The following is an 18,657-nucleotide window of genomic DNA, read 5'->3' as shown; positions in this document are numbered from 1 at the left end:
CAGACTTGGAAAAAGAACATCAAGAGTGACGATGCGTCCACGACAAACATGCAGCCACACCTTAAAACCTACTGTTGGGTTCTGAGAATATGAAATATACTAATTCATGTCACTGAGGGAGAGAGCTTAATGTATAACGTTTACATTATGTCAGGATATGTTATTGTTAGCCAACAGGCATCCTATGGGTGGGATCCTCTGGGATGAGAAGAGACACAGTCTGGTACCAATCACCATGTCAGCCTTGAGTTGGGGAGGAGTGAGCACTTTGGGGTAGCGGTCAGGTCAGATGAAGTGAGGAAGAACAGATATCACTAAGGTTCCTTCTAGCAACAGAGATGCATTGGCTGTTTAGAGGTGTAGGAGGAGACTCAGCATAGGAGAGAGGATTAAATATCAGTGCTTGTGTGAATATGTTTTTTGTCTAATGCAGCTGTCTTGACCCTCTGGGAAGAATAAACTTGGTTCAAGCATTCATAGTGTCCGTCGAGTTTTTACTCTGAGAATTAGAACCTAACAGTTGGCACTGCGAGCAGGGTTCACCACGATTTGCAGTCGAACTAGAGATTCCGAATCAGTGAAACAGAAACAAGGTAGGCACAGTTCCTACACCCGTTATCACTAATTCTGACATCTTGGGGAGATGAGAGTCGTAGGCTGAACCAATTATAGGGTACGAGCCTAGAAAGCCTGAGCTTATTCAGTAGTCCCATTGTATTACGACCGGTCGTAGCTTTGTGGTATATGGTAAGTGCCGGAAGGTAAACCCAAACCTGTAGAGGGTAACTCCTAGGGGGTAAATCCCGAGTAGGTTGGTTCCTGCTAGTACTATAAGAATAGGGTGAGTCCCGGAAGGTAAGCCCGAGCAGGCAGGTACCTGCAAAGGGTAAGTCCTAGGGGGTAAGACCCGGGTGGGGTTGGTTACCTGCTATACCTGTAACGAGAGGGTGAAATTCTCAGCCGCAGTGGCCATGCGGCAGTAGAGTGGGTGTGGATGGATGGTGTGGATATTTAGTGCTTTATCCGGGTAGCCGGAAAGTAGAGCATTGCAGTAGTCTAACCTAGAAGTGACAAAAGCATGGATTAATTTTTCTGCATCATTTTTGGACAGAAAGTTTCTGATTTTTGCAATGTTACTTAGATGGAAAAAAGCTGTCCTTGAAATGGTCTTGATATGTTCTTCAAAAGAGAGATCAGGGTCCAGAGTAACACCGAGGTCCTTCACAGTTTTATTTGAGACGACTGTACAACCATTAAGATTAATTGTCAGATTCAACAGAAGATCTCTTTGTTTCTTGGGACCTAGAACAAGCATCTCTGTTTTGTCCGAGTTTAAAAGTAGAAAGTTTGCAGCCATCCACTTCCTTATGTCTGAAACACATGCTTCTAGCAAGGGCAATTTGGGGTCTTCGCCATGTTTCATTGAAATGTACAGCTGTGTGTCATCCGCATAGCAGTGAAAGTTAACATTATGTTTTCGAATAACATCCCCAAGAGGTAAAATATATAGTGAAAACAATAGTGGTCCTAAAACGGAACCTTGAGGAACACCGACATTTACAGTTGATTTGTCAGAGGACAAACCATTCACAGAGACAAGGGTGGGTTTTATGCCCTGTTGGGGTGGGGAACCATGACAGATTAGGTGGAAATAGGAAGACAAGTGTGAATCATTTTGGTAATGTGTGTTATCAACAACAGTGATATTTGAACAGATTGGAGATGACTATCCATAACAATAAAATCCTTCATACAGTGAGGTTAGGTTACCATGCTTGTCCTGCCCCACAGCTGTAGACACAGCCTTCTCCAGGTCCTCAGACACTAGCTGGAGATCCATTACAGGATGTCTGTCACCTCACTGAGCCCCTATTGCAGGTTAGGGGTCACATCCACTTGAATGTCCTTCATATGACGAACCTCCTACAGAGCAAATGAGGAAAACATGATATATTAGGATTTATGTTAGTAGCAATAGAATATGGGAATTTTATCTCAACGCTACCGACAGCTAACATATTTATTTATTTATGTATGTGATCTATGTAAATAAATAAATATATCACAGCTGTAAAACTGTGAAGGACTATAGGTGGAGGCCTACCCATTTCCCAGGAGCATTGTAAAACGTGGATTTGGGTACAGTGTTTATTTCCCCCTAATATCTTTGAAGATTACACCTAAAATAATTAGGCCTACTTCTTTCTACTGCTGATCTGAGACCATTAGGGTTAATCATTACAGATATAAATGCAATATATGGAGTAGAAAAGATTGCCTGCCCACCAACTTGATAAGAATCAACATATGTTCTACATGGTCTATTTCTATCTGAACGTAACAACTCAATCAAGCTTGTTAATTGATCGTTAAGCCATGTTTGTCAGGTAAACGGTCATTAGTGGCCTATATAAGCCTCATACAGGCCATGGGAAGACATTACCTGTTGATAACACAGATTATTTTCATGATCATGGGAGGTGTGAGAGAATTGCTGCTCGTTGTGATGACTGTGGGGGTTGTCAAAGGTTGGTTCACTAATGTTTAAGGGATTTGTTTGGTAAATATGCTTAACTTTATAAGTTGGGTATTAATATTTGACTGTCTGTATCTTCCGCGTTGGTCATCTTTTATTCTTCACTGCTATTAATATATGTAGCTATTTTGTGTGAACTCAACTTCTGTCAACACTTTCTCCTCAGTTTCTTGTTACCCTGTTGGAAAGTCCCAGAAGCAAGATCAAGTCTCTCTGCAGAGGAGACTTGGAGGTAAGTGTTTCTTTCCACAACCCTTCCAGCTATGTTCTTTGTCACTGTCTATGGTGCTGCTGTGTTTGACACTCATTCAACAGCATAGAGTAACTCAGTCTAAATAATGTTGTCAAACCTTTTGCTTGTGTACCTTAACCTAAATTTTTCAGAGCTGTCATCAAATGACGTCTCCATTGTGCATGCCCTGGCCTTGCTCCGATCCATAGGGTCTGACGCTAAACAAGCCAGAGAAGGTACGGCCTGAAACATATACTTTGAAAACTGTTGGGTTCATGTTGCTCAAAATTCGATTAGCAATTTGGCCTAGACCGTGTAGAACCGCTGTGTTGCTGTAGAATACCCAACTGTTCCTTTTGTTTTTTCTCAAGAGTATTTAGAGACCAATGAAGTAGAATCCCAAGCTTCTCCAAACCATGGTAGTTCTCCGGCAAATGATGGCCTGTCCTCTGAGGAGAAGCTGAGGCGCATGTCCTCTGACGACGCCACCTCTGAAGCTGCGACCGGCCCGTCCTCTGACGACGCCACCTCTGAAGCTGCGACCGGCCCGTCCTCTGACGACGCGCCCCTCTGTGCCCGGCCCGTCTCTGACGACGCCACCTCTGAAGCTGCGACCGGCCCGTCCTCTGACGACGCCACCTCTGAAGCTGCTGAAGCTGCGACCCGTGCCCGCCCGTCTGAAGCTCTGACGACCTCTGCCTCTGAAGCTGCGACCGGCTGAAGCTGCGACCGGCCCGTCTGACGACGCCACCTCTGACGACGCCCGTCCTCTGAAGCTGCGACCGGCCCGTCCTCTGACGACGCCACCTCTGAAGCTGCGACTCTGACGACGCCACCTCTGAAGCTGCGACCGGCCCGTCCTCTGACGACGCCACCTCTGAAGCTGCGACCGGTCCTCTCGACGCCTGACGACGCCCGTCCTCTGACCGCCACCTCTGAAGCTGCGACGACGGCCCGTCCTCCTCTGACGAAGCTGCGACGCCACCTCTGAAGCTGCGACCGGCCCGTCCTCTGACGACGCCACCTCTGAAGCTGCGACGTCCTCTGACGACGCCACCTCTGAAGCTGCGACCGGCCCGTCCTCTGACGACGCCACCTCTGAAGCTGCGACCGGTCCCGTCCTCTGACGACGCCCGTCCTCTGAAGCTGCTGCGACCGGCCCGTCCTCTGACGACGCCCCCTCTGAAGCCCGGCCCGTCCTCTGACGACGCCACCTCTGAAGCTGCGACCGGCCCGTCCTCCACCTCTGACGCTGCGACGCCGCCACCTCTGAAGCTGCGACCGGCCCGTCCTCTGACGACGCCACCTCTGAAGCTGCGACCGGCCCGCGCGACGGCCGCCGCCTCTGAAGCTGCGACCGGCCCGTCCTCTGACAATCACCCGGCCCGTCCTGGCGCGCCGCCTTAAAGGGACGGCGTCGGGCCGAGCGGCAGGGCCAGACCTACCGGGAAGTCATCAAATGAACTTTGTCGGACATTCGGTTTTCGTTTAATAAAATAAACAAATTTTGGCCCATTTTTGCGCTATGCCGGAATATCCCACAAGAGGGCATAAGCAATCATATTGCTATTGGACAAAACATCCCGAATCACGACGTGCCATATCTCGAAAACTGAAAATATTTCGAAGCCGAAACTTGGTGAGCGTAGGTGTTATGTACTTGAGTGAAGACCCAAAAGCGGTTTTTACAGAAAACAGAGTTCTTTAATGAAAAACAGGAATGGCATAAATCCTCTTCCAACGTAGTCAATGGAACAAAAAGAACGTAAGTATAATGCAGGATGCACCTGCCAGGCAGACTCCGACAGGATAGGACAAGGTGGAAGCAAACGGGACGACAGCTTGCTTCTGGCATCAAAAACACAAACAAGAATCAGACACTGAAAGTAGCAGGAACAGAGAGAGAAATAGAGACCTAATCAGAGGGGAAGAGAGAACAGGTGGGACAGAGTGAATGAGCTAGTTAGGGGAGATGTAGAACAGCTGAAGAATGAGAGACAGAGAAGGTAACCTAATAAGACCAGCAGAGAGAGACAGAGTGAAGAGAAAGGACAGGAACAGACATAACAAGACATGACAGTAGGTTTGGCATTATGGGAAGATGGCCCCGAACAAGATGGCGTTTAGGCCTCAACGGTTTTTGAGTTATGGCCATATTTCTGGGATTAAAGGTCCAAAATGAAAATAGAGAAAAGATTTTTTTACTTCACGTTAAAGTCAAGGAGCCTCCGGTGTCAATAAAAAAATCGGCCATTTATCTATCGTCATTTAAGAGAAATCGTACGATGACCAGATCGTGATGTTCAGATATAGGTGTTTTTTTCAACGGTTACAGATCCAGTTGCAGGGTGTTCATACGAGTATTTTTAAAATGTGCTGCGGAGCTCTGCGACATTTCTGTGATTTTCTATGATTTTCTGAAATAACACACACTCACTAAACCCTCCGTAAATAACTCAGTTCTTAACGTAAAGACTTAAAACTCAGGATTCTGTAAAGGCATACCCCAATGAGGATATGAGTTTATTTATAGCTTCCTGTGCCAACCGGAAGTGCCATAATTGGTGTCTCAGGGGCTGTTTGGAAGGGTTAAAAAATCAGATCTGTCCAAAACTTCATATGTGTGATTAGACAACACCCATGAACTGTAAATCAGTCATTTTTCCCAACAGATGTCAAAGAAAAGCTCTCACACACACACACAGCAAGGATGGAGTGACAAAGCGTGGTGTTTAAAGACACAGAGAGCAGGCAATGGCATAAACATAATCCCAAGGCCGTGCCGAGTCCAACGAGGTGCCCCGCTTGACCGTAGCTCGCTCGGTCTGAGCGCAGCACCATGAGAAAAATAGGCCCACAATGAAGCCTGCACCACAATGTCATTTGATTTTGGGTGACAGCGGCGGAACCGTTAGGTTTAGAAGGACAATTCAAACACAGGACTGTTCCTAAGGTCCTCCCGATCTGTGCAAGCCTAACCTTGACTGTGTGGCATTAACCTTTCACAGTTAAAAGAAGGTGTTTACATAAAAACAGTGTGCATTGACTTCTCTCCCCATAGGAATACATTGCCTGCTCCCCTAAATACAACCTGGGGTCTTTATGGGTTATGAATGCTGTATGAACCTGTCTTCAAAAGACATTCCATCAGACCACTCTGAGGTCTACCTGTGTCATTCTAAGCCATCCTGGAGCAACCGGAAGTGGTTAAATTGATGGCAAAAATTGGTGATTTGAATGTACATCAAATCACAGTGAAAAAGGTGAAAAAATCCTCTGCATTATTCTGGAATCAACCCTGAACAAGATGGAGAGGTACCAGAATCACTTTCTCAACCATCCCGAAGACTTAAAAAAGAGTCAATTTGGATTCCTGCACAAATTTCAGTGACTTTGCAAAAGTAAGAACATTTGCAATATGTTTTAACAGTGAGGTGCCATCACCAAAAGTGACATTCTGAAATCAACCTCAAACGGCTGTTGAAGAGGTTAAAAAATCACTGCCCAGCCATCCCTATGTCATCGGGCCAGTCATTTGGCATTCCTGCATGATTTTTATGGCATGACAAATTGGTGATTTTGACTGCCCAGTTAACCATATGGCAAATGCACAGTGACTTTGCAAAACACAGAAAACATGACCAAATGGACATTCTGAAATCAACACAAACAATGGCATCACCATAATGTCCAGACTGTGCCGAGTCCAACGAGGTGCCCCGCTTGACCGTAGCTCGCTCGGTCTGAGCGCAGCGACCATGAGAAAAATAGGCCCAATATGAAGCCTGCACCAGTAATGTCATTTGATTTTGGGTGACAGCGGCGGAACCGTTAGGTTTAGAAAGACAATTCAACCACAGGACTGTTCCTAAGGTCCTCCTGATCTGTCCAAGCCTATCCTTGACCGTGTGACATTAACCCTTCACAGTCAAAAGAAGGTGTTTACATAAAAACTGTGTTCATTGACTTCTCTCCCCATAGGAATACATTGGCTGCTCCACTAAATACAACCTGGAGTCTATATGGGTTATGAATGCTGTATGAACCTGTCTTTATACCAGTCCATCAGGCCACTATAAGGTCTACCTGTGTCGATTCTAAGCTTCCTGGACCAACCGGAAGTGGTTCAAATCGCCCTAAAAGTGTATTTGGATGTACACTGCCTGCAATTTGATGGACATAGTGCATTATTCAACCCTGTGTAAATCAGTCAATTTTCATGGTAAAGACTTAAAACTCAGGATTCTCTAATGGAATACCCCAATGAGGATGTATGTTGAGTTACAGCTTCCTGTGCCAACCGGAAGTGCCATAATTGGTGTCTCATGGGCTGTTTGGAGGGGTTAAAAAAATTCAGATCTTTCCAAAACTTCATATGTGTGATTAGACAACCCCCATGAACTGTAAATCAGTCATTTTTCCCATAAAAATTCAAAGGAAAACTAAATCACACAGATACACAACATGGATGGAGGGACGTATCATTGGGGTGCGTAGAGACAGACAGTGCCTCCAATAGCTAGCTTTGAATGATATCAAATTGACTGATGGACGGTGACTTGCAGGTGACTCTTGTCCATTAGCAATATGTTTAAGCGGTGAGGTACCATCACCAAAAGCGACATTCTGAAATCAACCCTAACGAGCAATGGAGAGGTACCAGAATCACTGCCCAGCCATCCCGAGGTCATCGGGCCAGTCAATTTGGAATTCCTGCATGATTTTTATAGCATGACAAATTGGTAATGGTGACTGCCCAGTTAACCATATGGCAAATGCACAGTGACTTTGCAAAAGTGAGACAACATTTGCAATATGTTTTAACAGTGAGGTACCATCACCAAAAGCGACATTCTGAAATCAACCCAAACGAGCGATGGAGAGGTACCAGAATCACTGCCAAGCCATCCCGAGTTCATCGGGCCAGTCAATTTGGCATTCCTGCATGATTTTTATGGCATGACAAATTGGTGATGGTGAATGCCCAGTTAACCATATGGCAAATGCACAGTGACTTTGAAAGAGTGAGAAAAATCACCAAATGGACATTCTGGAATCAACCCTAACGAGTGATGGAGAGGTACCAGAATCACTGCCAAGCCATCCCGAGTTCATCGGGCCAGTCAATTTGGCATTCCTGCACAAATTTTCAGTGACTTTGCAAAAGTAAGGAACATTTGCAATATGTTTTAACAGTGAGGTACCATCACCAAAAGCGACATTCTGAAATCAACCCAAACGAGCGATGAAGAGGTACCAAAATCACTGCCCAGCCATCCCTATGTCATCGGGCCAGTCAATTTGGCATTCCTGCATGATTTTTATGGCATGACAAATTGGTGATGGTGACTGCCCAGTTAACCATATGGCAAATGCACAGTGACTTTGCAAAAGTGAGAAAACATGACCAAATGGACATTCTGAAATCAACACAAACAATGGCATCACCATAGTGTCCAGACTGTGCCGAGTCCAACGAGGTGCCCCGCTGACCGTAGCTCGCTCGGTCTGAGCGCAGCGACCATGAGAAAAATAGGCCCAATATGAAGCCTGCACCAGTACGTCATTTGATTTTGGGTGACAGCGGCGGAACCGTTAGGTTTAGAAAGACAATTCAACCACAGGACTGTTCCTAAGGTCCTCCTGATCTGTCCAAGCCTATCCTTGACCGTGTGACATTAACCCTTCACAGTCAAAAGAAGGTGTTTACATAAAAACTGTGTTCATTGACTTCTCTCCCATAGGAATACATTGGCTGCTCCACTAAATACAACCTGGAGTCTATATGGGTTATGAATGCTGTATGAACCTGTCTTTGGTACCAGTCCATCAGGCCACTATAAGGTCTACCTGTGTCGATTCTAAGCTTCCTGGACCAACCGGAAGTGGTTCAAATCGCCCTAAAAGTGTATACCCATACACTGCCTGCAATTTGATGGACATAGTGCATTGAACCCTGTGTAAATCAGTCAGTTTTCATGGTAAAGACTTAAAACTCAGGATTCTCTAATGGAATACCCCAATGAGGATGTATGTTGAGTTACAGCTTCCTGTGCCAACCGGAAGTGCCATAATTGGTGTCTCATGGGCTGTTTGGAGGGGTTAAAAAAATTCAGATCTTTCCAAAACTTCATATATATGATTAGGCAACCCCCATGAACTGTAAATCAGTCATTTTTCCCATAAAAATTCAAAGGAAAACTAAATCACACAGATACACAACATGGATGGAGGGACGTATCATTGGGGTGCGTAGAGACAGACAGTGCCTCCAATAGTTAGCTTTGAATGATATCAAATTGACTGATGGACGGTGACTTGCAGGTGACTCTTGTCCATTAGCAATATGTTTAAGCGGTGAGGTACCATCACCAAAAGCGACATTCTGAAATCAACCCTAACGAGCAATGGAGAGGTACCAGAATCACTGCCCAGCCATCCCGAGGTCATCGGGCCAGTCAATTTGGAATTCCTGCATGATTTTTATAGCATGACAAATTGGTAATGGTGACTGCCCAGTTAACCATATGGCAAATGCACAGTGACTTTGCAAAAGTGAGACAACATTTGCAATATGTTTTAACAGTGAGGTACCATCACCAAAAGCGACATTCTGAAATCAACCCAAACGAGCGATGGAGAGGTACCAGAATCACTGCCAAGCCATCCCGAGTTCATCGGTTCAGTCAATTTGGCATTCCTGCATGATTTTTATAGCATGACAAATTGGTAATGGTGACTGCCCAGTTAACCATATGGCAAATGCACAGTGACTTTGCAAAAGTGAGACAACATTTGCAATATGTTTTAACAGTGAGGTACCATCACCAAAAGCGACATTCTGAAATCAACCCAAACGAGCGATGGAGAGGTACCAGAATCACTGCCAAGCCATCCCGAGTTCATCGGTTCAGTCAATTTGGCATTCCTGCATGATTTTTATGGCATGACAAATTGGTGATGGTGAATGCCCAGTTAACCATATGGCAAATGCACAGTGACTTTGAAAGAGTGAGAAAAATCACCAAATGGACATTCTGGAATCAACCCAAACGAGCGATGGAGAGGTACCAGAATCACTGCCCAGCCATCCCGAGTTCATCGGGCCAGTCAATTTGGCATTCCTGCATGATTTTTATGGCATGACAAATTGGTGATGGTGAATGCCCAGTTAACCATATGGCAAATGCACAGTGACTTTGAAAGAGTGAGAAAAATCACCAAATGGACATTCTGGAATCAACCCTAACGAGCGATGGAGAGGTACCAGAATCACTGCCAAGCCATCCCGAGTTCATCGGGCCAGTCAATTTGGCATTCCTGCACAAATTTTCAGTGACTTTGCAAAAGTGAGAAAACATTTGCAATATGTTTTAACAGTGAGGTACCATCACCAAAAGCGACATTCTGAAATCAACCCAAACGAGCGATGGAGAGGTACCAGAATCACTGCCATGCCATCCCGAGTTCATCGGGCCAGTCAATTTGGCATTCCTGCATGATTTTTATGGCATGACAAATTGGTGATGGTGAATGCCCAGTTAACCATATGGCAAATGCACAGTGACTTTGCAAAAGTGAGACAACATTTGCAATATGTTTTAACAGTGAGGTACCATCACCAAAAGCGACATTCTGAAATCAACCCAAACGAGCGATGGAGAGGTACCAGAATCACTGCCAAGCCATCCCGAGTTCATCGGTTCAGTCAATTTGGCATTCCTGCATGATTTTTATGGCATGACAAATTGGTGATGGTGAATGCCCAGTTAACCATATGGCAAATGCACAGTGACTTTGCAAAAGTGAGAAAACATAAAGAAATGGACATGATGAAATCAACACCACGAGTGATTGAAAGGAACAACAATCACTGCCCGGCCATCCCGAGTTCATCAGGCCAGTCAATTTTGCATTTCTGAAGGATTTTTGAGCATGTCAAATTTCTTATGACATTTGGCCCCCACAAAACATATGCCTTATGCACAAGCAAAAAAAAAAAAAATTATGATAATAAAATATGACTAAAGTATGTTGATACAGTTCTTATACGTGTGTAACTGACACAAAATTCGAAATTTTTTCGAAAAACGGTCCAGAAAGCACTTTTTTAGGGGTGTGTGAAGTTTTTTATGAAATTTAATAATTTTTGACTTTTGACTTCTGACTTCCTATGAAATCATATTGCAGATGGACAAAACACATGCAATAATGCGCAAGTAAAAAAAAAAAAAATTATGATAATAAAATATGACTAAAGTATGTTGATACAGTTCTTATACGTGTGTAACTGACACAAAATGCGAAAAAATTTCGAAAAACGGTCCAGAAAGCACTTTTTTAGGGGTGTGTGAAGTTTTTTATGAAATTTAATAATTTTTGACTTTTGACTTCTGACTTCCTATGAAATCATATTGCAGATGGACAAAACATATGCAATAATGCGCAAGTAAAAAAATTAAAAAAATTATGATAATAAAATTGGACAAAAGTATTTTCATACAGTTCTTATACATGTGTAATTGTCAAAAAAAGCGAAAGAATTTCGAAAAACGGTCCAGAAAGCACTTTTTTAAGGGGTGATAAGTTTTTTCAAAAAATTCATTTTTTCAAAATTTGGCTTTTGGATGTTGACTTGGAGTCCAATATCAATATGAAAAACCATGGTGGAGCGCAATCGCCACCTGTTGGATTTTTGAAGTGTTACAACTGGCAATAGCCATATGGCAATTGAAGTAAACGTTGCATGAATCAACGCCGCTTTGGGTGGTATTGGCCAATGTGTACATGGTTTGTCCTATGCCAATAATTTGCCATTCATTTTTGTCCACTACGGGGGTGAATTCCCTTACTCTGACGACGCCACCTCTGAAGCTGCGACCGGCCCGTCCTCTGACGACGCCACCTCTGAAGCTGCGACCGGCCCGTCCTCTGACGACGCCACCTCTGAAGCTGCGACCGGCCCGTCCTCTGACGACGCCACCTCTGAAGCTGCGACCGGCCCGTCCTCTGACGACGCCACCTCTGAAGCTGCGACCGGCCCGTCCTCTGACGACGCCACCTCTGAAGCTGCGACCGGCCCGTCCTCCGACGACGCCACCTCTGAAGCTGCGACCGGCCCGTCCTCCGACGACGCCACCTCTGAAGCTGCGACCGGCCCGTCCTCCGACGACGCCACCTCTGAAGCTGCGACCGGCCCGTTCTCCGACGACGCCACCTCTGAAGCTGCGACCGGCCCGTCCTCCGACGACGCCACCTCTGAAGCTGCGACCGGCACGTCCTCCGACGACGCCACCTCTGAAGCTGCGACCGGCCCGTCCTCCGACGACGCCACCTCTGAAGCTGCGACCGGCCCGTCCTCCGACGACGCCACCCCTGAAGCTGCGACCGGCCCGTCCTCCGACGACATGGATATCTGACATGGGACATGCAATTGTTCATGGGTACTCTAGTCCAGTGTGTAACTGCATTTGCTTGTTTTGGCTCAATTAAACATTAACTGTAATACTTGTGTCCTCTGTATTGTTTTGGTGGTTCCTACTTGGAGTTGAGGTCTATGACCTGACAATGAGGCACCGATGTATGCTATGTATATACGGGCTCTCTGTCCCACCTCACAGGGCAAAACAGAACTGACTTGTTCCTGACAAAGATATTCTAATATACTCTGAGAAGTAGTTCCTGCTTCTGAGCCGGCCTGTCAGTAGAGACTGGGCGTGGTTTAGACTATCGTTGGCGCAGAGGCTGGTCCCAGCCCCCTAAGCGTGTCAGTGGTTGTAGCTGTGTAGAATATGCCGTTATCAGGAACCTGGCTCCTGTTATCTAACAAGACTGTTCTCGCAACACTACGTTCTGAATGTGCCCCCCAACTCATTGCACAGGTCCCGTCTTCATGTTCTGTATTTTTCCATCAGAGGCCCATGGCCCTGAAACGGTTAACAATGTTTCAATTCAGCTATGTTGCATAACCCATACATCCACACAAGCCAACAGCAGATAATATTCAATCACATATGGTAACGGGCTATAGTGCATAAAATAATCCCCCTGTTTACACCCCTGTGGGGTGTAACCACACCATCCGATATACTAGGTTGCTGATGAACCCAGGAACTTTAAACCTTTATTTTGTGAATATATGAAGTGATGCATGTCCCTTTGTTGATTAACATATAGAAACTGGAGTTTTTGACACCCACAAGGGTGTCACTCATTATCCTTTATTTCAGTGCTCCCAACATAGTAATATGTTAATAGCATTTCATGAAAATAATACAAAGTTAAATAAAACATATTTTTTACAGAAAAGTAAAATCAACCAAGAAAAATAGAACAAAAATCAAGTGATATATGCTTTTGTCTCCCCCTTTTGACACCCATAAGGGTGTCACTTATCAAAACAGGATAACACTTTATTGTTTATTGACATGTAAGATATAGGATACAACTTTGGTCATGGAAAACAGTAAAGCAGAGCAAAGCATTATTATAAACCATCCGGTCCTCTCAGCTACTCCTATCCTGTACCAGTTGGGCTTCATGCCACCCAGGGACTCCAAACCTTCACAACAGGGAGAACAAACATACTGGAAAACTTATCATAAAACAAAAATGTAAAAGAAGGAACTGTGGTGGTGTAATATTTATTCTACTACCTCACACACAGCATACCATGGGTCATCCTCAGTCAGTCCCATCCTCCCCTGAAAGCTTGATTCAGTATCAGCATCTCCAACTGGAGCATCAAGCAAAGGCATCATGCCTGAAGCCTTCACCACATCTGTAACAGACTTCTTAAAACACGGTATGATGCAAGCAGCACAACACATCAATAATAAAAATACAAGAATTAGGGTCAGAAATCCAGTAACCACCATACCAGTGTACTTACCAAACCAGGCTCCCAACCAAGAGAACAGTCCAGACTCCTCCACCCCCGCCATGGTCCTCATCTCAGCAGATAGTGCATCAAGCCCACTAAGGGCCTTAGATATACTAAATTCAAATTCCAAATTCAAATTTTATTTGTCACATACACATGGTTAGCAGATGTTAATGCGAGTGTAGCGAAATGCTTGTGCTTCTAGTTCCGACAATGCAGTAATAATCAACAAGTAATCTAACTAACAATTCCTAATCTACTGTCTTATACACAGTGTAAGGGGATAAAGAATATGTACATAAGGATATATGAATGAGTGATGATACAGAGCAGCATAGGCAAGATACAGTAGATGGTATCGAGTACAGTATATACATGTGAGATGAGTATGTAAACAAAGTGGCATAGTTAAAGTGGCTAGTGATACATGTATTACATAAGGATGCAGTCGATGATATAGAGCACAGTATATACGTATGCATATGAGATGAATAATGTAGGGTAAGTAACATTATATAAGGTAGCATTGTTTAAAGTGGCTAGTGATATATTTACAACATTTCCCATCAATTCCCATTATTAAAGTGGCTGGAGTTGAGTCAGTGTCAGTGTGTAGGCAGCAGCCACTCAATGTTAGTGGTGGCTGTTTAACAGTCTGATGGCCTTGAGATAGAAGCTGTTTTTCAGTCTCTCGGTCCCAGCTTTGATGCACCTGTACTGACCTCACCTTCTGGATGATAGCGGGGTGAACAGGCAGTGGCTCGGGTGGTAGATGTCCTTGATGATCTTTATGGCCTTCCTGTAACATCGGGTGGTGTAGGTGTCCTGGAGGGCAGGTAGTTTGCCCCCGATGATGCGTTGTGCAGACCTCACTACCCTCTGGAGAGCCTTACGGTTGAGGGCGGAGCAGTTGCCGTACCAGGCGGTGATACAGCCCGCCAGGATGCTCTCGATTGTGCCTCTGTAGAAGTTTGTGAGTGCTTTTGGTGACAAGCCGAATTTCTTCAGCCTCCTGAGGTTGAAGAGGCGCTGCTGCGCCTTCTTCACGATGCTGTCTGTGTGAGTGGACCAATTCAGTTTGTCTGTGATGTGTATGCCGAGGAACTTAAGACTTGCTACTCTCTCCACTACTGTTCCATCGATGTGGATAGGGGGTGTTCCCTCTGCTGTTTCCTGAAGTCCACAATCATCTCCTTAGATTTGTTGACGTTGAGTGTGAGGTTATTTTCCTGACACCACACTCCGAGGGCCCTCACCTCCTCCCTGTAGGCCGTCTCGTCGTTGTTGGTAATCAAGCCTACCACTGTTGTGTCGTCCGCAAACTTGATGATTGAGTTGGAGGGAGTGCGTGGCCACGCAGTCGTGGGTGAACAGGGAGTACAGGAGAGGGCTCAGAACGCACCCTTGTGGGGCCCCAGTGTTGAGGATCAGCGGGGAGGAGATGTTGTTACCTACCCTCACCACCTGGGGGCGGCCCGTCAGGAAGTCCAGTACCCAGTTGCACAGGGCGGGGTCGAGACCCAGGGTCTCGAGCTTGATGACGAGCTTGGAGGGTATTATGGTGTTGAATGCCGAGCTGTAGTCGATGAACAGCATTCTCACATAGGTATTCCTCTTGTCCAGATGGGTTAGGGCAGTGTGCAGTGTGGTTGAGATTGCATCGTCTGTGGACCTATTTGAGCGGTAAGCAAATTGGAGTGGGTCTAGGGAGTCAGGTAGGGTGGAGGTGATATGGTCCTTGACTAGTCTCTCAAAGCACTTCATGATGACGGAAGTGAGTGCTACGGGGCGGTAGTCGTTTAGCTCAGTTACCTTAGCTTTCTTGGGAACAGGAACGATGGTGGCCCTCTTGAAGCATGTGGGAACAGCAGACTGGTATAGGGATTGATTGAATATGTCCGTAAACACACCAGCCAGCTGGTCTGCGCATGCTCTGAGGGCGCGGCTGGGGATGCCGTCTGGGCCTGCAGCCTTGCAAGGGTTAACACGTTTAAATGTTTTACTCACCTCGGCTGCAGTGAAGGAGAGACCGCATTTTTCCGTTGCAGGCAGTATCAGTGGCACTGTATTGTCCTCAAAGCGGGCAAAAAAGTTATTTAGTCTGCCTGGGAGCAAGACATCCTGGTCCGTGACTGGGCTGGATTTCTTCCTGTAGTCCGTGATTGACTGTAGACCCTGCCACATGCCTCTTGTGTCTGAGCCGTTGAATTGGGATTCTACTTTGTCTCTGTACTGACGCTTAGCTTGTTTGATAGCCTTACGGAGGGAATAGCTGAATTGTTTGTATTCAGTCATGTTACCAGACACCTTGCCCTGATTGAAAGCAGTGGTTCGCGCTTTCAGTTTCACACGAATGCTGCCATCAATCCAAGGTTTCTGGTTAGGGAATGTTTTAATCGTTGCTATGGGAACGACATCTTCAACGCACGTTCTAATGAACTCGCACACCGAATCAGCGTATTCGTCAATGTTGTTATTTGACGCAATACGAAACATGTCCCAGTCCACGTGATGGAAGCAGTCTTGGAGTGTGGAGTCAGCTTGGTCGGACCAGCGTTGGACAGACCTCAGCGTGGGAGCTTCGTTTTTTAGCTTTTGTCTGTAGGCAGGTATCAGCAAAATGGAGTTGTGGTCAGCTTTTCCGAAAGGGGGGCGGGGCAGGGCCTTATATGCGTCGCGGAAGTTAGAGTAACAGTGATCCAAGGTTTTTCCGCCCCTGGTTGCGCAATCGATATGCTGATAAAATTTAGGGAGTCTTGTTTTCAGATTAGCCTTGTTAAAATCCCCAACAACGATGAATGCAGCCTCCGGATAAATGGTTTCCAGTTTGCAAAGAGTTAAATAAAGTTTGTTCAGAGCCATCGATGTGTCTGCTTGGGGGGGATATATACGGCTGTGATTATAATCGAAGAGAATTCTCTTGGTAGGTAATGCGGTCTACATTTGATTGTGAGGAATTCTAAATCAGGTGAACAGAAGGATTTGAGTTCCTGTATGTTTCTTTCATCGCACCATGCCTCGTTAGCCATAAGGCATACACCCCCACCCCTCTTCTTACCAGAAAGGTGTTTGTTTCTGTCGGCGCGATGCTTGGAGAAACCCGTTGGCTGCACCGCATCGGATAGCGTCTCTCCAGTGAGCCATGTTTCCGTGAAGCACAGAACGTTACAGTCTCTGATGTCCCTCTGGAATGCTACCCTTGCTCGGATTTCATCAACCTTGTTGTCAAGAGACTGGACATTGGCAAGAAGAATGCTAGGAAGTGGGGCACGATGTGCCTGTCTCCGTAGTCTGACCAGAAGACCACTACGTTTCCCTCTTTTTCGGAGTCGTTTTTGGGGTCGCTGCATGCGATCCATTCCGTTGTCCTGTTTGTAAGGCAGAACACAGGATCCGCGTCGCGAAAAACATATTCTTGGTCGTACTGATGGTGAGTTGACGCTGATCTTATGTACAGTAGTTCTTCTCGGATGTATGTAATGAAACCTAAGATGACCTGAGGTACTAATGTAAGAAATAACACGTAAAAAAAACAAAAAACTGCATAGTTTCCTAGGAACGCGAAGCGAGGCGGCCATCTCTGTCGGCGCCGGAAGTAAGGCTACCATCTGGACTGGTGTTATTAGGAATAAACGTGCAACATTGTTCACCAAACATCTTACAGACACCCCTCTGACTGGCAAGAAGCATATCCAAAGCAAGTCTATTCTGTCTGGCAACCCTAGATGTGGCCGGCAGTCTGTCTTGCATCCACTATGGCTGGACCTATAATAGGTAGTAAGTGCCAGAGTCCATCATTCCTACCCAAGGCCTGAAACTCATGAGGAACCCCCACTGGCACACCCAACAGATTATTGTGTATGTCAACTACATACTCCGTCCATGGAGCACTACGTCTATGTCTCCCATGGGATGGAATGTTTTCAGGCCCCCTGGATACAGAACCCAACAGCTGTTCAGCAGTAACATCAACAATGGCCAGTGGAATTATCAAACTGGTCAGAGCACACGTACCTTGCCAGTCTCCTCTAAGAACGGGTCTCAGTACTCTTTTGGGTCCACATATCCACCACACATCAGCCAGACCACTAGTTTGGTTTAGACCTGCAACTGGCCAAGTGGCATTAATGGTTATGTTACTGCTGCAATCAGCTTCAGGCAATCTCCCATAGTCCATGCCACTACCTGTACCCGTGATGCAACTGTAATTGCCCCCATATGCCTTAACACCCCAAGGGGCCCGCTGAGGAGATATTGTAGGAAACACAAGGCTCAAAGAGGAACAGAGGGTTGAATTGGGCTTATCCTGGTAAAAACATCTCAGAATACACAAGCACCCCTCTCCTTCTCCTATAGCAAATGGGTGTGTAGCCAGAACAGGTCTAGCATGACCACATACAATGCAGTCCTTTCTTTTCAGGGTCTTAGCTGTATACCTCATATAAGACAGCCACAAATTGTCCCTACCATCAAAACCAGTCTCAGTGCCTAATTGATCAATAGCTGAATAGTCTCTAACGTTAATTACCTGAATGGGATTTGACACGGTGGTGGTGGGTGGCAGGCTCGGTCCAGGGGTGGTAGAGGAGTGTGTCTGGCTCTGGTTCGTCTGGGACCTCTGTGGTTTTGGCAGCACCTCAATAGAAAACACACCCATCGTGTCTGTCCCGGTCCTTTGTAGTCCAAGGGTGTAAGTGCCTGCATCAGAGAACTTAATAGTTTTGATGGTTAGTAGGATGTCATCACCTTTACAGAGTTCAACAGTGCTCCCAGGTTTCCCCCATATCATGGAAAACCTACCCACCTTTGTGGGATCCCCTATGCTCTAAGGATACCCTCTTCTCCAATCCCAGAACTGTCCTAAGTTGGTTATCATGTAATCCCTATATGGACACCCTCCCCCATTACACAGGTACACTGGCACCCTCCTATACACAGGTGTTAAAACCAAACACAAATATCTCAATTTCTTCCCAGCCCTGTTGGCTCAAAATATGTCCCAAATCC

The 18,657-nt window shown here is 45.7% G+C and overlaps 1 protein-coding gene and 1 pseudogene across 1 annotated transcript in view; one reads left to right on the top strand and one right to left on the bottom strand.

Annotated features, from left to right (window-relative positions):
- The first annotated feature begins 2,467 nt into the window (after positions 1-2,467).
- Positions 2,468-12,187, top strand: LOC135521369 (polysialoglycoprotein-like; annotated as a pseudogene).
- Positions 12,188-12,678: 491 nt separating this feature from the next.
- Positions 12,679-18,657, bottom strand: part of LOC135519818 (uncharacterized) — a 12,690-nt gene continuing 6,711 nt past the window's right edge. The window contains exons 9-10 of the mRNA XM_064945029.1: positions 13,296-13,329; positions 12,679-12,694 (exon numbers count right to left, since the gene is read on the bottom strand). Coding sequence (XP_064801101.1) covers positions 12,679-12,694; positions 13,296-13,329 — 50 coding nt within the window. The remainder of the gene's footprint in view (positions 12,695-13,295; positions 13,330-18,657) is intronic.

The sequence above is a fragment of the Oncorhynchus masou genome, chromosome 29 (genome assembly GCF_036934945.1).
Source record: "Oncorhynchus masou masou isolate Uvic2021 chromosome 29, UVic_Omas_1.1, whole genome shotgun sequence".
Classification (NCBI taxonomy): Eukaryota; Metazoa; Chordata; class Actinopteri; order Salmoniformes; family Salmonidae; genus Oncorhynchus; species Oncorhynchus masou.
The sequence above is the reverse complement of the archived record's forward strand: the minus strand, read 5'-3'. Positions and strand labels throughout refer to the sequence as shown.